This window comes from Pteropus vampyrus, unplaced genomic scaffold (assembly GCF_000151845.1).
Source record: "Pteropus vampyrus isolate Shadow unplaced genomic scaffold, Pvam_2.0 Scaffold322, whole genome shotgun sequence".
Taxonomy (NCBI): domain Eukaryota; kingdom Metazoa; phylum Chordata; class Mammalia; order Chiroptera; family Pteropodidae; genus Pteropus; species Pteropus vampyrus.
Genome location: NW_011889103.1, coordinates 337,651 through 353,962, shown reverse-complemented (window position 1 = coordinate 353,962; position 16,312 = coordinate 337,651). Strand labels below are relative to the sequence as shown.

General features: G+C 49.5%; 1 protein-coding gene across 1 annotated transcript in view; it reads left to right on the top strand.

Annotated features, from left to right (window-relative positions):
* CMKLR1 (chemerin chemokine-like receptor 1) overlaps positions 1–13,996 on the top strand; it is a 28,606-nt gene extending 14,610 nt beyond the window's left edge. The window contains exons 2-3 of the mRNA XM_011377792.2: positions 11,721–11,796; positions 12,434–13,996. Coding sequence (XP_011376094.1) covers positions 11,794–11,796; positions 12,434–13,549 — 1,119 coding nt within the window. The 5' untranslated portion in view covers positions 11,721–11,793 and the 3' untranslated portion in view covers positions 13,550–13,996. The remainder of the gene's footprint in view (positions 1–11,720; positions 11,797–12,433) is intronic.
* The last annotated feature ends 2,316 nt before the right edge of the window (positions 13,997–16,312 follow it).

Here is a 16,312-nt window from a genome sequence, read left to right as displayed (position 1 = left end):
TGGGGGCCTTTTGTGGCTGAGAATGGCTGCTGGGTCTGCAACAAAGTGGTGGGATTGGGTTTGCAAGGAGGCATTTGCACGCTTCCTGGGCCCTGGGTCGGGGCTATAGCTGGGGTCAAGCCTTGACTCAGTTTTAGGGTAGGCAGGGACCATATCACTTGGGCCTTAAGGGACTTTGGTAAGGAGTTGGTGTTATTCTAAGGACAAGAGGAACAGCTGGGAACTTTTAAGCAGGAAGAAATGCAATATGGTCTGAATTTTAAAAAGATCTTTCCAGCTACTAGGTGGAAAATGTAATCATAGTTGAAGCAAGAGATTGGTTAGGGGACTATTCCAGTCATCCAGGTGAGCAGAAATGATGGAAAAGATTTGCGAGCTGTTTAGGAGACAAAAGAGGTAGGATTTGATAGACATGGGGTGAGAAAGGAGGAGGCCGGGAGAGTCTGGGTTCTCCGTCAGAGTCTCAGCAGGAGACGAACTTCCTGCTCAGATGGGGGTGACTGATGAGAGCTTAGGCAAGAGAGGACTTAGAAAGGGGTGGATGGTATCAGGGATGATGCAGCAAGGTGTGGGATGCAAGGAGACCTTTCTGCCCCAGGCTGAGGGCCAGAGGAGGGAGTGGTCACTGCCTCGAAGGTTGCTGTGGCCAGTTCGTGGAGACCCTGCAGGAAGGGAGCTGGGAGGATAAACACCCGACCTTGCTCTTCTGCTACCCTGCAATCCCCACCCTTGGGCTCCTCATTGATCAAACCCAACTAGAGGTCAGAGGGCAAGGAGCCTATTGATGTCATTCCTGCGGATCAGCCAGTAGGGCGCAGAGCAGCAGGGAGCGGATTTTGGACAGAGCCCACTGGGAGGAAGGAGTGTCATTCTAATGAGGAAAAGCCAAGCAGAGGAGTAGATATTCGGGCTCTTTCTGTGTCCTCATCAGCTACTGGAGGTTTCTGAGGCCTCTGCCTCTGAAAAGGTCGGCTGTGCTGGGCCAGGGGCTTCGCGCACCCCTGCAGAGCCCTAAGCTTACATGCGGCCCCATCCCAACCAAAAGAAAATGGGACAGCCCATTAGGCAGCCAGCACCTTATAGTCCCACTGCAGTGACTCTGTGAGCTCCGAGTGTGGGCGTGGGACCAGGGAGGAAATTCTCTCCCAACACAGAGCTAATTCTGTCCCGGGGCTGGCAGCCAGGCCTGCTGTTGGAACATCTGCTGGCGCTATGTGGTTTCGAGGTTTCTGAGTTTCTCAGAGCTGGGAATCCAGAAATTGTAACCCCTGAGGTGTCTTCTGGAGCCATCTGTGGGGGCTGGGAGACCCCTTCTGTCCGTCCTGAAGGGACAGGAACTGGTAGATGGGACCACCCGGGGAACTCAGGCAGGAGCTGAAGACATCAGGACCTACAGTCAGCAGCCGGGCCTGGGGGCAGTGGGGAGGCTGCTTGAGGGGGAGAGTGGTGCCTGGAAGGCCCCATTACATTTCAGCTACTGACTGAGGCTGTGATCTTGGGTGAGTAGAAATAGCAAATGTTTGGGGGTCAGAGACTCCTTGGTTCGAATCCTAGGCTGATGCTTAAAGGCTGTGTGAGCCAGGGTTAGTCACCTCACCTTTCTGAGTGAGCTTCCATTTGCAAACCTATGCAGTGAGGATACAGTGTGAGGCGTAAGGTGTCGGAAGTGCCATGTAGAGTTGTAGGCTCTGGGGATACACCACACATGACAGCCCAGGGCTCTCTTCTCCTTGGCTTGGGGTAGGGGTGGGGGGCTTACTCGCTCTCTCTGGACCTCAGTTTCCTCAGCTACAAAATGAGATGTCCTCCAAGGAGCCTCCCAGCCCCTTAAAGCCTTTCAGCAGCCAAGAGCTTTGGAGGAGAGGCATGGGGGCCACCCAACTGGGCTGTCATGGTGGGTTGTGGGGGAGGTGGGAGATGGGGACAGGAGCCAGGCCAAACACTAGAGAAGAGCTCCCAGTTTCCTTGATGGGCTCCCACACCCACAGGACAAATAAGGCTCCTGCATTGGGCCTACGGCCTGCGGCCGCGAGGAGGTTAGTGGCAGTCTGCGACAGGAGAGCAGAGGGTTGGGAGAGCCAGTGAGCGGCTGCTGGTGGCTTGGCTGGGCTAGGCATGCAGGTGAGTGATGTGAGCAGGTGAGGGGCTGCTGAGCTTCTCAGAGGGGAGGGGAGGTGGAGAGGGAGACAGAGACAGAGACTCCTCTGTGGAGAAGAGAGAGGCAGAAAGAGTCAGACACACAGAGAGGCATGCAGGGTGGGGGTTGGGGAGAGAGAGCGTGAGCTAAGAGAAAGGGAGGAACATGAACAAATAGACACAGACAGACAGACAGACATGGCCAGAAAGGGAGTGAGTCCTTTGCTGACTCGGGGTGTGCTTTTGGCCAAGAGGCCTGAGCAGTAACATGGAGAGAAAGTAGAAAGCATACCTCGGCTGCCCAGCCGCCTCTCAGTTCTGCTTTCCTCTGAGACCATGAGGACACAGGCCGACAGTCAGCAGCTGGAGGAGGTAGGGCCCTGGATTCATAAGGACCCAGATTCAAATGCCTACGTTGCCACTAACCAGGCGTGTGACTTAGGCAAGCAGCTCTCCTCCCATTGGGCCCCAGACCTCCCTTGTTATATCGGGACTGATGACATTGACCTTGCAGGATTAGGGAAAGGTCCAGGTGAGAAAAGGTGCATCCAATGTACTTCAGCCTCCTCTCCTGGGCCAGAGAGCAGCAGATTCCACACATCCTTGAAGGACGAATGAATGAATGAGCCCTGCCTCCAAAGGGCTTTTCCCGAAGCACCTGGCATCATGACACATTCCCACCTGAGCCACTAACTAGAGGCAGAGGAACTTTAAGGGAAAATCCCAAGGCACTTGGAGCCTCATCTTGCCCCTTCTGTAAAATGCATACACAGAACCCTGTTAGATTGATCTCATGGAGGCTGCTGGGAGGTTCCGCTGGGGGGCAAAGCCAGAGAATTCTGGAATGTTCTGAGAAGGTGAGGCAGTGGACAAGGAAAGAGAGTGAGTGTGGCATTTCAGCAGGCTCTGAGCTTCCTTCTCTGTCCAGGTTGACTAATTTGATCTACCTTGCTTATCTGAGCTACCTGTGTGACCTTAGGCACCTCACTGACCCTCTCTAGGCTAGTTTCCGCATCTGTAATAGTGTTTAGAACCGTGCCTGAAATGCAGTCAGGGTTATTAACATTTTTTTTTTTAAATAAATTAAGCGAAGAACATCTGCCTGAGGTTTTTGCTTTCTGTGGCAGGAGGAACCAGATGTGACCTTGAGCCCCATGCCCTTTCCCAGCAAGGGTCTGCGGTGGCGAGGGCCATCTGCAGTGGGATCTTCTGCCTGGTGACCTGGTAGGTCCTGGGCTTGCCAAGGAGGTACCAGCACCTTGTCACTGCGTAGCCACCTTGAACTGGGCTGATGCTGTTACCTCCATTGCCTCCTCTAAGTTCATTCATTCCCTGCCTGACAGAGGAGGCTGGCAGGGTGGGACTCTCAAGGCCCCTGGGGCAAGGACAAGGCTGCTTGTTTGGCCCTTGGCCTGTCCAGTGTGGCTTCCTCAGGGATTTCAGTGACCCACGCACCACTGGAGCATAAACCCCAGGCAGGGGTTTGGTGTGTCTGCTTGTTTGCTTTGGGTTTTTCTGGACCTCAGGAGAGGAGAGAGGGCTGACATAATGACACCCGTCTGTCCACCCTCATCTGCATCATCACTGGCCTCTGGAAGCCCCCGCACTTGTCTTGTTTTTTTTCTTCACTATATTCATTTCCTTTTAGCCCCATTTTCTACTCCTCTCCCTCCCATTTCCGCTCCCAGGGAACTATTCTAATTTGTTCAATGTGTATCTTGTGATTTGGCCGTGGTCTTGCAAAATGTGCATTACCGTTTTACGCATGTTGCTGTTTTTACGTGCATGTTTTCAATGCACTTAAGTGCTGTGAGGGTGGGTGGTTTCAAGGTGCTTCGTGTTCTGTGGCCGTGTGTGCAGTTGATAATCTGCTGCTTCTAACAGCTGCATAGCATTCACCCATCTCTCTCTTCCAGCCATTGGCAGATGCATCTGTACGCTGCCTGAATCCCTTGGATCCTTGACTTTTTCGTGTAGACAGTCTCCCTGTGGGCTCTTGCTCCTGACAGCTCGCACCTGTAGCTCTTTGTGGAAGAAACGCACACCCCAGGACAGGGGGCAATGATATAAATTCTCAGCCTCCTGGCATGTGACCTCCATTGTTCTCTGAGCCCCCAGTGTGAGCCAAGGCCACCTTCTGCACCCTTGCCCAGCCTCCTCCCCTTCCCAATCCTACTTTTCCACTCCCTTACAGATATTTCCTGGAATATTTTCTTAATAAATAAATCACTTTTGCAGGAATCCTCATTTGAGGCTAGTTTCTGGAGGACTGAAGCTAAGGGATACCTCTGCAAACACTGCCCACGAGCATCCTGGCGTGTGGTTTCTTGGGGGACTGTGAGGCGCACAGGGGTTCATGGGTCTCCACAGCATGGCATGAGAACCTGTGCCTCACCCCATCAAACCGGGGGGTATCCATGCCAGCTTTCTAGTCCTTGCCACAGTCTGGTAGGTACAAAGTCTCATTTAGTTGTGATTCTCATTTGCATGTCTTTGAGTATCAATTTGTCATCTGCTTGGGTTTGGGGTTTTTCTCCTGTAAACTACCTGTTCATATAATTTGTTCATTTTTCTGTTGGGATTGCTGTCTTTTTGGATTTGCAGGAAGGAGTTACTTATACATTCTAGATGGCAATTCCTTGTTGGGTTTAGAGATTGTAAATCTCCCACTGGGGGCACGATGTGTGTGTGTGTGTGGGGGGGGGCTATTATAAGGATACGGCCTAGGGTGGAGGGTGGAGCATGGGCCAGGCCTTGGGGCAGAGAGCTGGGGGTAAGACTCCCGAGCACGGAGTGATCTGGAGAAACCACAGAGAGTAATGCTAAGTTATAACAGTAATAACAGATGAAGGTGTTACGGGTTGAATTGTATCCATCCCCCTGCAAATCCACATGTTGACATCCTAACTTACAGGATTTCAGAATGTGACTATATTTGGAGATAGGGCCTTTAAAGTGGTGGTTAGGGTAAAATGAGGTCACTAAGGTGGACCCTAATCCAACCTGACTGGTGTCCTTATAAGAGATTAAGACGCAGACGTACATAGAGGGGTGACCATGTGAGGATATGGGGAGACTGTGGCCATCCACAAGCCAAGGAGAAGGGGCTCAGGAGAAATCAACCTTGCTGACACCTTGATCTTGGACTTCCAGCCTTTAGAACTGTGAGAAAAAGTCTGCTGGTCAAGTTGCAGTGCTTTGTTATAGCAGCCTGAGCTGCCTGATAACAGCAGGCATCAAGCTTTAGGTTTCCAAAGCCTCGGAGCGAAGGCTGCTGAACCTCCTCCAGGGCTACTTGGAAGAGTCTGTGGCAACATTTCTAACGGGCTTGGCACCTGCCCTGAGCTGTGGGCTGGTGAAGGACAAGCGTCTGTTACCTAGAAGGCCTTTTGTGGAGATGGTGGCCTGGGGAGGTTTTCGCAGGTAGGATTTAGCATTGAGGGAGAGGCCTGGGGACAGAGTGGAGATGAAGGAGGCAAGAAGGGTCAGAACCAGGTGCTAATAAAAACTCTGGTGGGCACGCAATATAGATGGAGCCACCACTAGCAACAACGACAACAAAAACAAAAATAATAGTGGCCTTAAGCTTAACAACAGTGCAAAATGCTTCACAGAGCTTACTTTACCTCCCCGTGTCTCAGTATCCTCATCTGAAAATGGATATAATCATGTTCTAATCCGGAAGGGCTGTCCTGAGAACTGGGTGAGACACGTGCACAGCAAGTGGCTTAATTAATTATCTACGGTGAGCCTTCCACGTGCCAGGCAGTCAGTGCCTGAGTACTTAACAACACACCCTTTATTCAACCCTCACAACAGCCCCAGGAGTTTGGTCCTTGGATTAGCCCCATTGCTTTAGACTGTTGTAATGAAATCGAGTTTCAGCAATGGACCTTAGTCAGTTCTGGCTGCTATAACAGAATGCAAGAGACTGGGTGGCTTAAACAACAAATATTTATTTCTCACAGTCCTGGAGACTGGAAAGTCCAAGATCAAGGTGCTGGCAGATTTGGTGTTTGGCGAGAACCTGCTTCCTAGTTCATAGACTGTGTCCTCACGTGGGGGAAGGGGTAAGAGCTTTCTGGAGTTCCTTTTGTAAGGGTACTAACCCCATTCATGAGGGCTCCACCCTTATGACCTAATCATCCCCCAAAGGCACCACTTTCGAATACCGTTGTACTGGAGATTAGTTTTCAACATGAAAATATAGGATGGACACAAAAGTGACCAAGATTACACAATTTGTAGGTTGTAGAGACAAGAGTCCACACTGGTGGTTATGAGGCCGTGTTCTGGGCTCTTAATCCCTTTGTTCTACTGTGCTTTGTTCCATGGCATCATCATTGTCATTATTATTATTTCTAATTTCCAGATCAACCCAGTGAGCTAGAAAGAATATGAATTCATCCATCTATTTGCTTACTTTATCCATTTGTTCATTCATTCATTTGTCCAGCAATATTTCAGGAAATGTGCCAGAGTTATGTAAGATGCCACTGTCAGAGACAATTGGGTGATGGGTACATGGGACTTCTCTGTACTGTTTTTGTAACTTTTTGTGAGTCTGTAATTATTTCAAAATAAAGTTATAAAAAGTTATAAAAAGGAAGGGATTTAGAAACCACCTACCTTCTCGTCTGACCTCCAGAAGCTCATATTTACTTCCTTAGCTCATCCTCCTAGCAGCCCTGAGAGGCAGGCAGGGCACGTACTATTATTCCCATTTTGCAGATTGCACAACCGAGGCTCAGACTGGATAAGCAACTTGCTCAGATGTCACAGCAGATTTTCTGCCTCCTGAACCAGATCCCTCCTGGTATTATCTCCTGGAGACCTATAGGAACTGTCTCAAGGAAAGGACAGCCACGACGGGCCTGGGGAGTCTGTCCTGGGAGTCTCAGAGCAGACTAGCTCTAGGCCCTGGTTTCAAATGAGTTGTGAGTTCAGGGTTGCAGGAAGAATCTTGTCCTGCCAAGCCAGGACAACTCATCTGACCTCTGGGTTCTCTGGGGAGCTAAGGGCAGTAAAGCGGACAGGCTGGCCACAGGCTCACATGTTTGTCTGGGCTGTGATGGGCAATGTCATCTTTGGCACATTATCCCCATGTTTGCCCCAGACCTCAGCCAGATTGTCCAGAAAACTGGGGAAGGTAAATTCCTTGAGAGACTAGGAAAAGGAGATCAATGAGGAGGTGTCCCTGGAGGATGGAGCTGGGGGACCATGAGGCATCATGAAGGGTGTGAACAGACATGGAAAACAAGGTGGTTAAGAGCAGGGCTCAGAGTCAGAGCAAACTGGATGTGCATTGGTCACTAGCTGACTGTGTGACACTAGCTTCACTTCCTTACCTTTAGATTGAGAGTAATAGCAGTACCACTCCTGGGCATTGAGGTGTGCGAGCTAATGCAATTAAAGCATTTAGTGTAGTGTTCGAGCTATTGTGTGCACCAATCATTATTTATTACAAGGAACTGAAACCAGTATAAAGTATAATTAGTTGTAGACATAAGGACCAACCAAAACCAATGCAGAAAACTGCAGACCAGCAGGGTTAATGAGGTTGCTGCCTTTGACCTGCAAATGTGACTGAGCTTCCTTGTGGCCATATCAAAACGGGAAATGTGATCAGTTGTAGAACTTGAATTATCAAAAATAAGAAAGCAGCCCAGTTTTTCAGGAAAAGCCATGTTATCTATGACCTCGAATTCTCTGGGGGCACTTCTCACTGAGCAGGGGGCTTCATAAAGGGCAGCCCAAGAGAGGCAGGGGCTGACGTCATTGACCAGAACTTACACAGCTTTGCGGGTGTGATTTTCATGTAGCCTTGAAGGAAAGATGAAGGGAAACTTGGGAAGGTGGCTCAGGGAAAGCAGCCCTGTGGAGGATCAAGAACATGATGAAGGTCTGGGTCCTCAGGGTTAAAAGCTGAGGCTTAGGGGGCTCAGAGAGGTGGAACAGTTAATCCCTTGAGGAAGCAGGGGAGCCAAAGAGACTTTTCACTTGGGAACCTTGGAAGTCAGACTCTGGAGTCAGAATTCCCAGCTGTGTGGCCTCAGCCAAGTTGTTTCACCTCTCTGAACCTCATTTTCTTACCTGCAAACTAACATTATCCTTGCAGGGTGGTTGGAAGCATTGCCTGGAGTCCTGCATAGCAGTGCTTGGCATATAATGGAGCATTCAAATAAATGTTACCTATGTGCATACACGTATTATGTATATGTAGTTACATATACTTTTTTCCTGGTTGTGGATGGTTTAAGAAATACAAACAACTAGAATTTTATAGCTCTTTACAATTTACAATTGGCAAAGGATTCCCTGTTATCTCATATGACCCTCCTGACAGCATAGGGAGGGGTTCTTATCTCCATTGGAGAGATGAGGAGACTGGAGCTTAGAGAAGCAAACTCCTTGTCTGTGTCGTCCTTGACCTGCCCTTGAATCCAGAGCTGGGAGACAACTGGGCAGGATGAACTGGTCCTCTGGCCTTCCTGGCCCCTCCCATGTTCCCAGGCTAAGGCCATTTTACAAGGGAGTTAAGAGTGGAAGCCTGAGAAATAATAATAAAATAATAATAATAATAACAACAAGAACAGTAATAATAACAATAACAACATAGTGCCTACCCCATAACAGGCCCTGTTCTAAGTGCTTTACATGTGACATTTAGTCCTATCATGTCTACTTTATAGATAAGACCGTTGAGGTGCAGAGAAGGTAACTAGCTTGTTTAAGGTCACAGGAAGTTCATGTAGACTGAGGATTTGGACACTGGCAGCCTGGCTGGGCCATGGTATCTTTGTGCTTGATCACTCAGCCCAGTACTGTCTGGTCTGGGGACAGAAACAGGCTCAGGACAGGAGGGCTGTATGTGGGGGACAGAGTGGAGGCTGAATACAAACCTGTGAGTAGGGTTCCCCTCCAGGGAGAGAGCCAAGGGGCTAGAAGGTGGAGAAGACACTGACTCACTCAGTTCTCAGGATGAAATGCCCAGAGGATGTCAGCACCACCCTTTGCTGGCTCAGCCTGGCCCCTGTTCAAAGATGAAAAGATGTGGCCTCTGACCTAAGCTGCTCCCAGCCCAGCAGGAGAGCTAGACATGACGTTATCTGTGTCCCTGGCATATCTGCAGAAGCTGCAATGCAAAGTGCTGGGGCTTGAGTCTCTGCTCCTTTTCATCCTCCTCCTGGGGCTCAGACCTTTCCCCATGCCAAAAACGGGGGATTGCTGGGGGGTGGGGAGATGGTCTCCCTCCTCCCTTCTTCCATTGTCTTAACTCACAGTTGTCCTTTAAAACTCATATGTGGTATATAAAACTGAAAGCAACAGATGAACAAGACAAACAGACAACAACTCATAGACACAGGCAACAGTTTAGTGGTTACCAGAGGGAAAGCGGGAGGTAGATTAGGGTAAAGGGGATTAAATATATGGTGGTGGAAGGAGATTTGACTTTGGGTGGTGAACACTCAATGCAATATACAATTTTATTAACCAATGTCACCCCAATACATTTAATAAAAAAAATAAAATAAAATGCTCTACAGAAGGCAAATAAAATAAAATAAAAGTACCTCAGATCTCATTGAAAACAAAAACATAAACTCAGCTAACAAGTTAAAACTTTAGCCTCACGGGGCCCTAGGGAGACCCTGCCTGCCTGAGGAAGCCTTAGACTCTCATCTCAGGCTGGGGGTCGGAGGAACCTCAGGGCTCCTGAGGCATCCTGGCCTTCCCCCCATCAGCACTTTCTCTGCCTTGTTGCCTTGTGACTGTGAGCTCCTGTGGAGTACCCTTCCTTTATCTTTTCCCTTCTTTCCGCCTGGAACTTAAATGTGATGCCTGGAGCTCAGGCAGCTTTACTGTTAAGAAAGCCATTTCTTTGTCCCTGGGGCCTGCACAGTCTGGCACAGATAATGTGGATATGGTCATTTCCTCCTCAAGGATATACTCAGTGGCTGTCATCAGATCATGATTTCAGGGCAGCATGGAGGATGGTAAGAGCCCAGGTTCTGCAGACCTGGTTCAAATCCCAGCTCTGCCACTTCCTTCCTGGATACCTTCCTGGATGCAAGGGTCTTCAGCTTCCTCAGGCTCGTTGGTGCTAAAGTGAGACCACCTGTATTACATGTTCAGCATAGTCCCTAGCATTCATTATTATCATGAACACTGGTTACATTTCCCCCAATTAAGGAGGGTCAGCTGCAGTGTTGCCATCTTCCCTCCAAATTCTAGTGCTCTGGGAAGCCCTGGGGACCCCTCATTGGTCACTTCTGGAATGTCCTCCCAGCAGAGTGGGATGATACCGAAGCTCAAATTCTGAGTCCGTGGAGCCCAGAGTCCTCAATAGAATTTCCCAAGTAGCTCTTATTTAATAAAAGCAAGAGATGGTTTTTATGCAATAAAATATAACCCCAAACCCGTGAAGGACCAGCAATGAATTTAGATGGAGAAAGGTTGGAATTTTCTTGATAATGAAGCATCGATCAATAGTCTCACCAGGCTAAGACATCCGGTTCGGAGCACATTTGTCAAGATGGAGAGAGTTTGGGTGGTGGAAAGTGCATAGAGTCTGGGGTGTCAGAGCCCTGAGTTCAAATTCCAGCTTGGCTGCTCATCAGCTGTTACTTTTGGGCCAAAATGTAATCACTAACATTTATTGAAGTTTTACTGTGTGCCAGCACCAAGTCAAATAATCCACGTTCCTGATGCCTGTGGTTCTTACATACACTCTGTGAAGTGACTATTCTCATCTTACTGATGAGGAAATTGAGGTTCAGAGGGGAGAAATCATATGTTCAAAGCCACCCAGCTGGTAAGTGGCTGAGGTTGGATTTGAAGCACGCATATGACCACTGCTTCCAGACCTCCCAAACTGGCTAACTCCCAGTGTCTCAGTTTGTTCTCCCATCAACTGGAAAAATACCCAACAATGGTGTTATAGGAACTGTTTGAAGGACCAGTTATGTTCTCAGTAGGTCCTCAGTGAGTGTATTTGTGTCTGCCTCCTCATGAGACAGATGTTACAGCAGAGTCTGTCTCTAATTCATGGTACCCACAGGGACCAGAGAATGCTCAGTGAGAACAATACTTCTTTCTCTGGGCCTCAGTTTCTGCAGCTCCAAAATGAGTAATAACAGCATTTGGAAGAGCCCTGGGAAGACAAAATGAGATGAGGGCATTATAGTTCTTGGCACATAGTGGGTGCTCCGAACAGTTCTTCTGTCTTCTGGATGCCCAACATTGCCTGGAATGGTGTTTTCTGGGTCCTGCCCTGATGGTGTTTGCATTGAGCCATCCATGCTCTCCCCTGCACCCACCCCTGACTCAGGTTCTCATTTATGGATGTGCTATGGTGGGGAAATGAGGTTTGGGATGAAGAGTCCAGTAGCCGATCTAGATTTAAGAGGCTTCGCCACTTTATAGCTGAGTAACCTCGGGCATGTTGCTTAGCCTCTCCAAGCCTCTGCTTCCTCTTCTGTAAATTGAGAGTAACAACAGGTCCTATTTCTGGCTCTGAGTCCACCCGGCACTCTGGCCCTTAGACTGGGATCCAACTGCTGCCTCCTTGTTCTTCCCCACAGGTGTTTCCAGCTGTGCAGAGGGACTGATTGGCTGAGGACCCACACTGGAGAGCTTTGGACCCCATAACAGTGAATGGTGAGGGACTCTTCCTGTCTGAACTTATATCTCCAAAAAGCACCAGTGGGGGTCCACTAACAAGGTGGGAGCACTGGAGAATGCCAGCATGGCTATCCCTTGGGTGTTGGAAACATGAATGGAACCAAGTTCACGGCATTATGCACATCTTCATTGCAATTAACATCATTGAGGTTTTTTCATAATTAAAGAAATTTCTGATGAATCTTCATCTCTCCCGCTGTACTGTAACAGGGAGGGGAGGATCCCAGAGAGGCAGCAAAACATGGCTGTCCAGAGACTAGACTCTGAAGCTGGGTTTTGATTCCTGGCTGTGTGACCTCGGGCAAGTGACTTAAACTTTCTGTGCCTCAGTTTCCTCATCTGTAAAATGGAGTTTGTAACCTACCTATCTCACTGAGTCGTGGTGAGGTTAAGAGAGTTTATATATGTGAAGCCTTTAGAACAGTACGTGTATGTAGGAGGTGCTGGAGAGGAATTCGTTAAATAAATAAAATAGCAAAGCAGAAAGTAGTTAAACAACCAAACTTGCCTTGCTCAGAGCCAGGGAGAACAAAGTTGGTCCTGCTGATATTGGTGGACCTCTTAAAGCCAGTTCCATTAAAGTTTCCGGTAATGCCCATGTTTCCCCTTACAGAGAATGGGGGACGAGGATTACAACGCCTCCTACGCCTCCTATGACGAGTACCTCGAAGATGAGACCATCATGGTTTTGGAGGACATTTCCCCCCCGGGAAGCAGGGTATTCAGGATCTTCCTGGTTGTGGTCTACAGCATTGTCTGTTTCCTTGGGGTCCTGGGCAATGGCTTGGTGATCTTCATCGCCACCTTCAAGATGAAGAAGACGGTGAACACCATCTGGTTCCTCAACCTGGCTGTGGCAGATTTCCTGTTCAATGTCTTCCTCCCGATCCACATTGCTTATGCTGCCATGGACTACCATTGGATTTTTGGGACGGCCATGTGCAAGATCAGCAACTTCCTGCTTATCTACAACATGTTCACCAGCGTCTTCCTGTTGACCGTCATCAGCTTCGACCGCTGCATCTCTGTGCTCCTCCCTGTCTGGTCCCAGAACCATCGCAGTGTGCGGCTAGCCTACATAGCCTGCGTGGTTATCTGGGTCCTGGCTTTCTTCTTGAGTTCCCCATCCCTCGTGTTCCGGGACACAGCCCATCTGCATGGGAAGATATCCTGCTTCAACAACTTTAGCCTGTCAGCGGCCAGCTCTTCCCCATGGCCTGCTTACCCCCGAATGGACTCTGTGGGGTTCAGCCGGCACATGATGGTGACCATCACCCGCTTCCTCTGTGGCTTCCTGGTCCCGGTCCTCATCATCACAGCCTGCTACTTCATCATTGTCTGCAAGCTGCGGCGCAACCGCCTGGCCAAGACCAAGAAGCCCTTCAAGATCATCATGACCATCATCATCACCTTCTTCCTCTGCTGGTGCCCCTACCACACGCTCTATCTCCTGGAACTCCACCACGCCACCATGCCTGGCTCCATCTTCAGCTTGGGTTTGCCCCTAGCCACTGTCATTGCCATTGCCAACAGCTGCATGAACCCCATTCTGTATGTCTTCATGGGTCAGGACTTCAAGAAGTTCAGGGTGGCCCTCTTCTCTCGCCTGGTCAATGCTCTGAGTGAAGACACAGGCCACTCCTCCTACGCCAGCCACAGGACCTTTACCAAGATGTCATCGATAAACGAGAGGTCCTCGATGAATGAGAGGGAGACCAGCATGCTCTGAGCCTCGGCTGGGAGACCCCAATGGACATTCCCAACCACGGAGCCCAAAGCTATGCCTTCTCAAGGCCATGGCAGGAACTTCTTCAGTACCCACCAATACCCACTATATTTTATACAGGGCTGAACAATGTTTTGAGCTGGGCATCCAAGGCTTGGAACCCTTTTCTTCCAGTGGCCTGGTGAATAGGGCATGACATGTGGTTCACAGCCTTGGACCAGCATCCCATGCTATTTGGCCTTGACTGACAAAGCAAAAAAGGGAGAATTCTCGAAAGCACTGCCATGAACTGGGATCAGCATAAGCTACCTATTGTGTGCTTCCCAGGAATGACGCAAGCCCTCAGAGGGTTTATTCTTGGTGTGAACAGAAGAGGTTAGGAGAAAACCCACTGCGTGCAGATCACACCCAGCCCTACATACCTATTCAATAGTGGGCCAGAAATCTTGCTACTCAAGCCCTCCTTCTGGGTTAAGGCCTGTGTAAACGCACAGGTTACCTGGGAGAAGGAGGTGACCTGTGAGCCAGTGAACTTTCAAGACCATTCATTTGACTTTCAGATCAGCTGGGAAGACAGGAAACAGGCCCTACAGAGCCATGTGGGCTCTTTCTGAGGGCAAGACAAGCAAGGTGCAATGAGGAGTTGGGGCCTGGGGGAAGGAATGCCGCAACAAGCGGGGAGACCCTTCAAAGGGTGTGGCATGGAGCAGTTCACCCTAGAACTTCCCAGGATGATGGTGCTTTGGGCTGTAGCTATTTTAGGGGTGGAGGTGGTGCCAGTCCTTTCCCCCAAGCCTTATTCTCACTTTGCATTTGTTTCCCGGGGGCTGGGTTGAGGGGGCAGCTTCACCAGAAGCCCCAACCTCATTCCAGGGTTTCCTCCCGCCTTCCCTAATCCACTGACTCTGGCTGCAGCTGCTCAGAGTAAAACACTCCAAGGCAAGAGGTGAGTAAGGAAGGCCTCTCCTCCTCCTCAACTTCCTAAAGACTCGCTGGAGACTAGTCCAAAATCTGCTGCCAGGAGCAACCTGGGGGTACCTCGAGGGCTGACGACTAGAAGCATCTCGAGGGCTGACGACTGCGTCCAAGGGCTCAGTCACTGAACTGGAAGCAGAGTCTGGAGCCTGACTCCTTGAATTGTGCTCCTGAGATGCTGGTCATGGGGTGCCAGAGGCACAGAGCTCCTCCTGTATGCAGCCCTGTTGCCTTTCCTTATCTAGCAGGACACCGTTAGTTATCTCATTTACAAATGACAAAGAGGAGGCAAGCAACTTGCCCAAGGGCACGCAGCTAGCCAGAGGTGGCCCGGCCCTATGGAGCATATGTCTATTGAGAATATTCTAGACTATAATAATAGCCTACATTTATTAAGCACTTCTTATAATAAGCACTTTACACATATTTCATTATTCCTCACATTTATTGCTCTGAGTTAGGTACAATTACATATTACTTCTCTTTCACATATAAGGTATCTGAGGCTCAGAGAGATTGCCAGAGGGTGCCCAGCTGATCTTTGCCAGAGTTTGGATATGAACCTAGGTCTGTCTGGCTCAAATAAAGCTGCAGAGTCTTATGGTTTTGAGAGGGGCTTGGGTTTTTGACCATAAATATATATTCCTCAGCAGTCTAATGTAAACATCTTAATGGCCTTTAAGCCAGCTTAGCAAATAGTTTTCAAAAATGACCCGACATGGCAAGGAAAATGCAGTTTGCTTCCAGCTCCCTTGACATGCCCACCACGGCTCCCCACTCCTGCACCTCTGAGATCTTAGGGAAGGTAGTGGGGAGAGAGGCGTGGCAGGAGGCCAACTCTTGTGGGCCCAAGGCCCTTTGGCCTCTGAGGATCTGCATTCTGTTCTCTTACAACTCCCTTCTTTGTGAAGCCAATTCTCTGGCAAGATGCAATGAACAGATGTAATGTCTACACAGCACGGGGCAAGCTCCCGAGGCCACGGGCTGTTTGGAATCACACCTCATTAAGAGATAAACTATTCCTTCCCTCACTGGGTGCTTGTGTTTATGGCAAGCCAGTTCTGAATTAGATCCTAAGCTAGGGCCTCCAATCGATCACTTTCAGCAATCTGCACTTGGACAGTTTGAGAGCGACAAAGGAGCTTTAAATATTGCGCAGTGTACCCTGTCACCCCCTCCCCAACTTCATGGGCGAAGCAACTGAGGCACGAGGCATGAGACGAGATGTATTTTAGGTCCCAGAGACAGTCATCAGCCACTTGGGCCTCTGACCCCCAGGGCGGTGCTGTTTCCTGGGCTCTGGTCCTCGTTCCTGCTGGGCTACATGGAGGCTGGGCCAGGCTGGAAATCATTTTTATCTTTGGAAAAGCTGATGAACAGGAGCAAAATTCAAACCAGCTGTTTTCCTCCTTTGGGTCAGGCCTCCTTTTTCTGGCTGCCTCACCAGTCTTTCTGTTCTGACTATAGTTTCCCTTTAAATGCTTAAAATTAACCATGGCATCCCCTTCAGTGTTGTCCCTACACCTTCTTCGGAAAATCTCCACCAGCCACACACACCAAGTCCCTGTGGTTCACGAAATGTGTTCACCTGAATTACTCCACGGGCAGCAAGTTTGCTTTGTGCCCAAGAGCACTCCCTCGGTGGCTGGCACTCGGACAATAGGGCCTCAATGCTGCCTTCTGAGTGTGATGGGTGGGCTGAGGTGGTGCTGGGAAGCAGGCAGAGGGACAAGAAGAGAATATGGTATTTGCAGATAGGGGAGGAAAGAGAGAGGGAAGCACAAAAGAAAC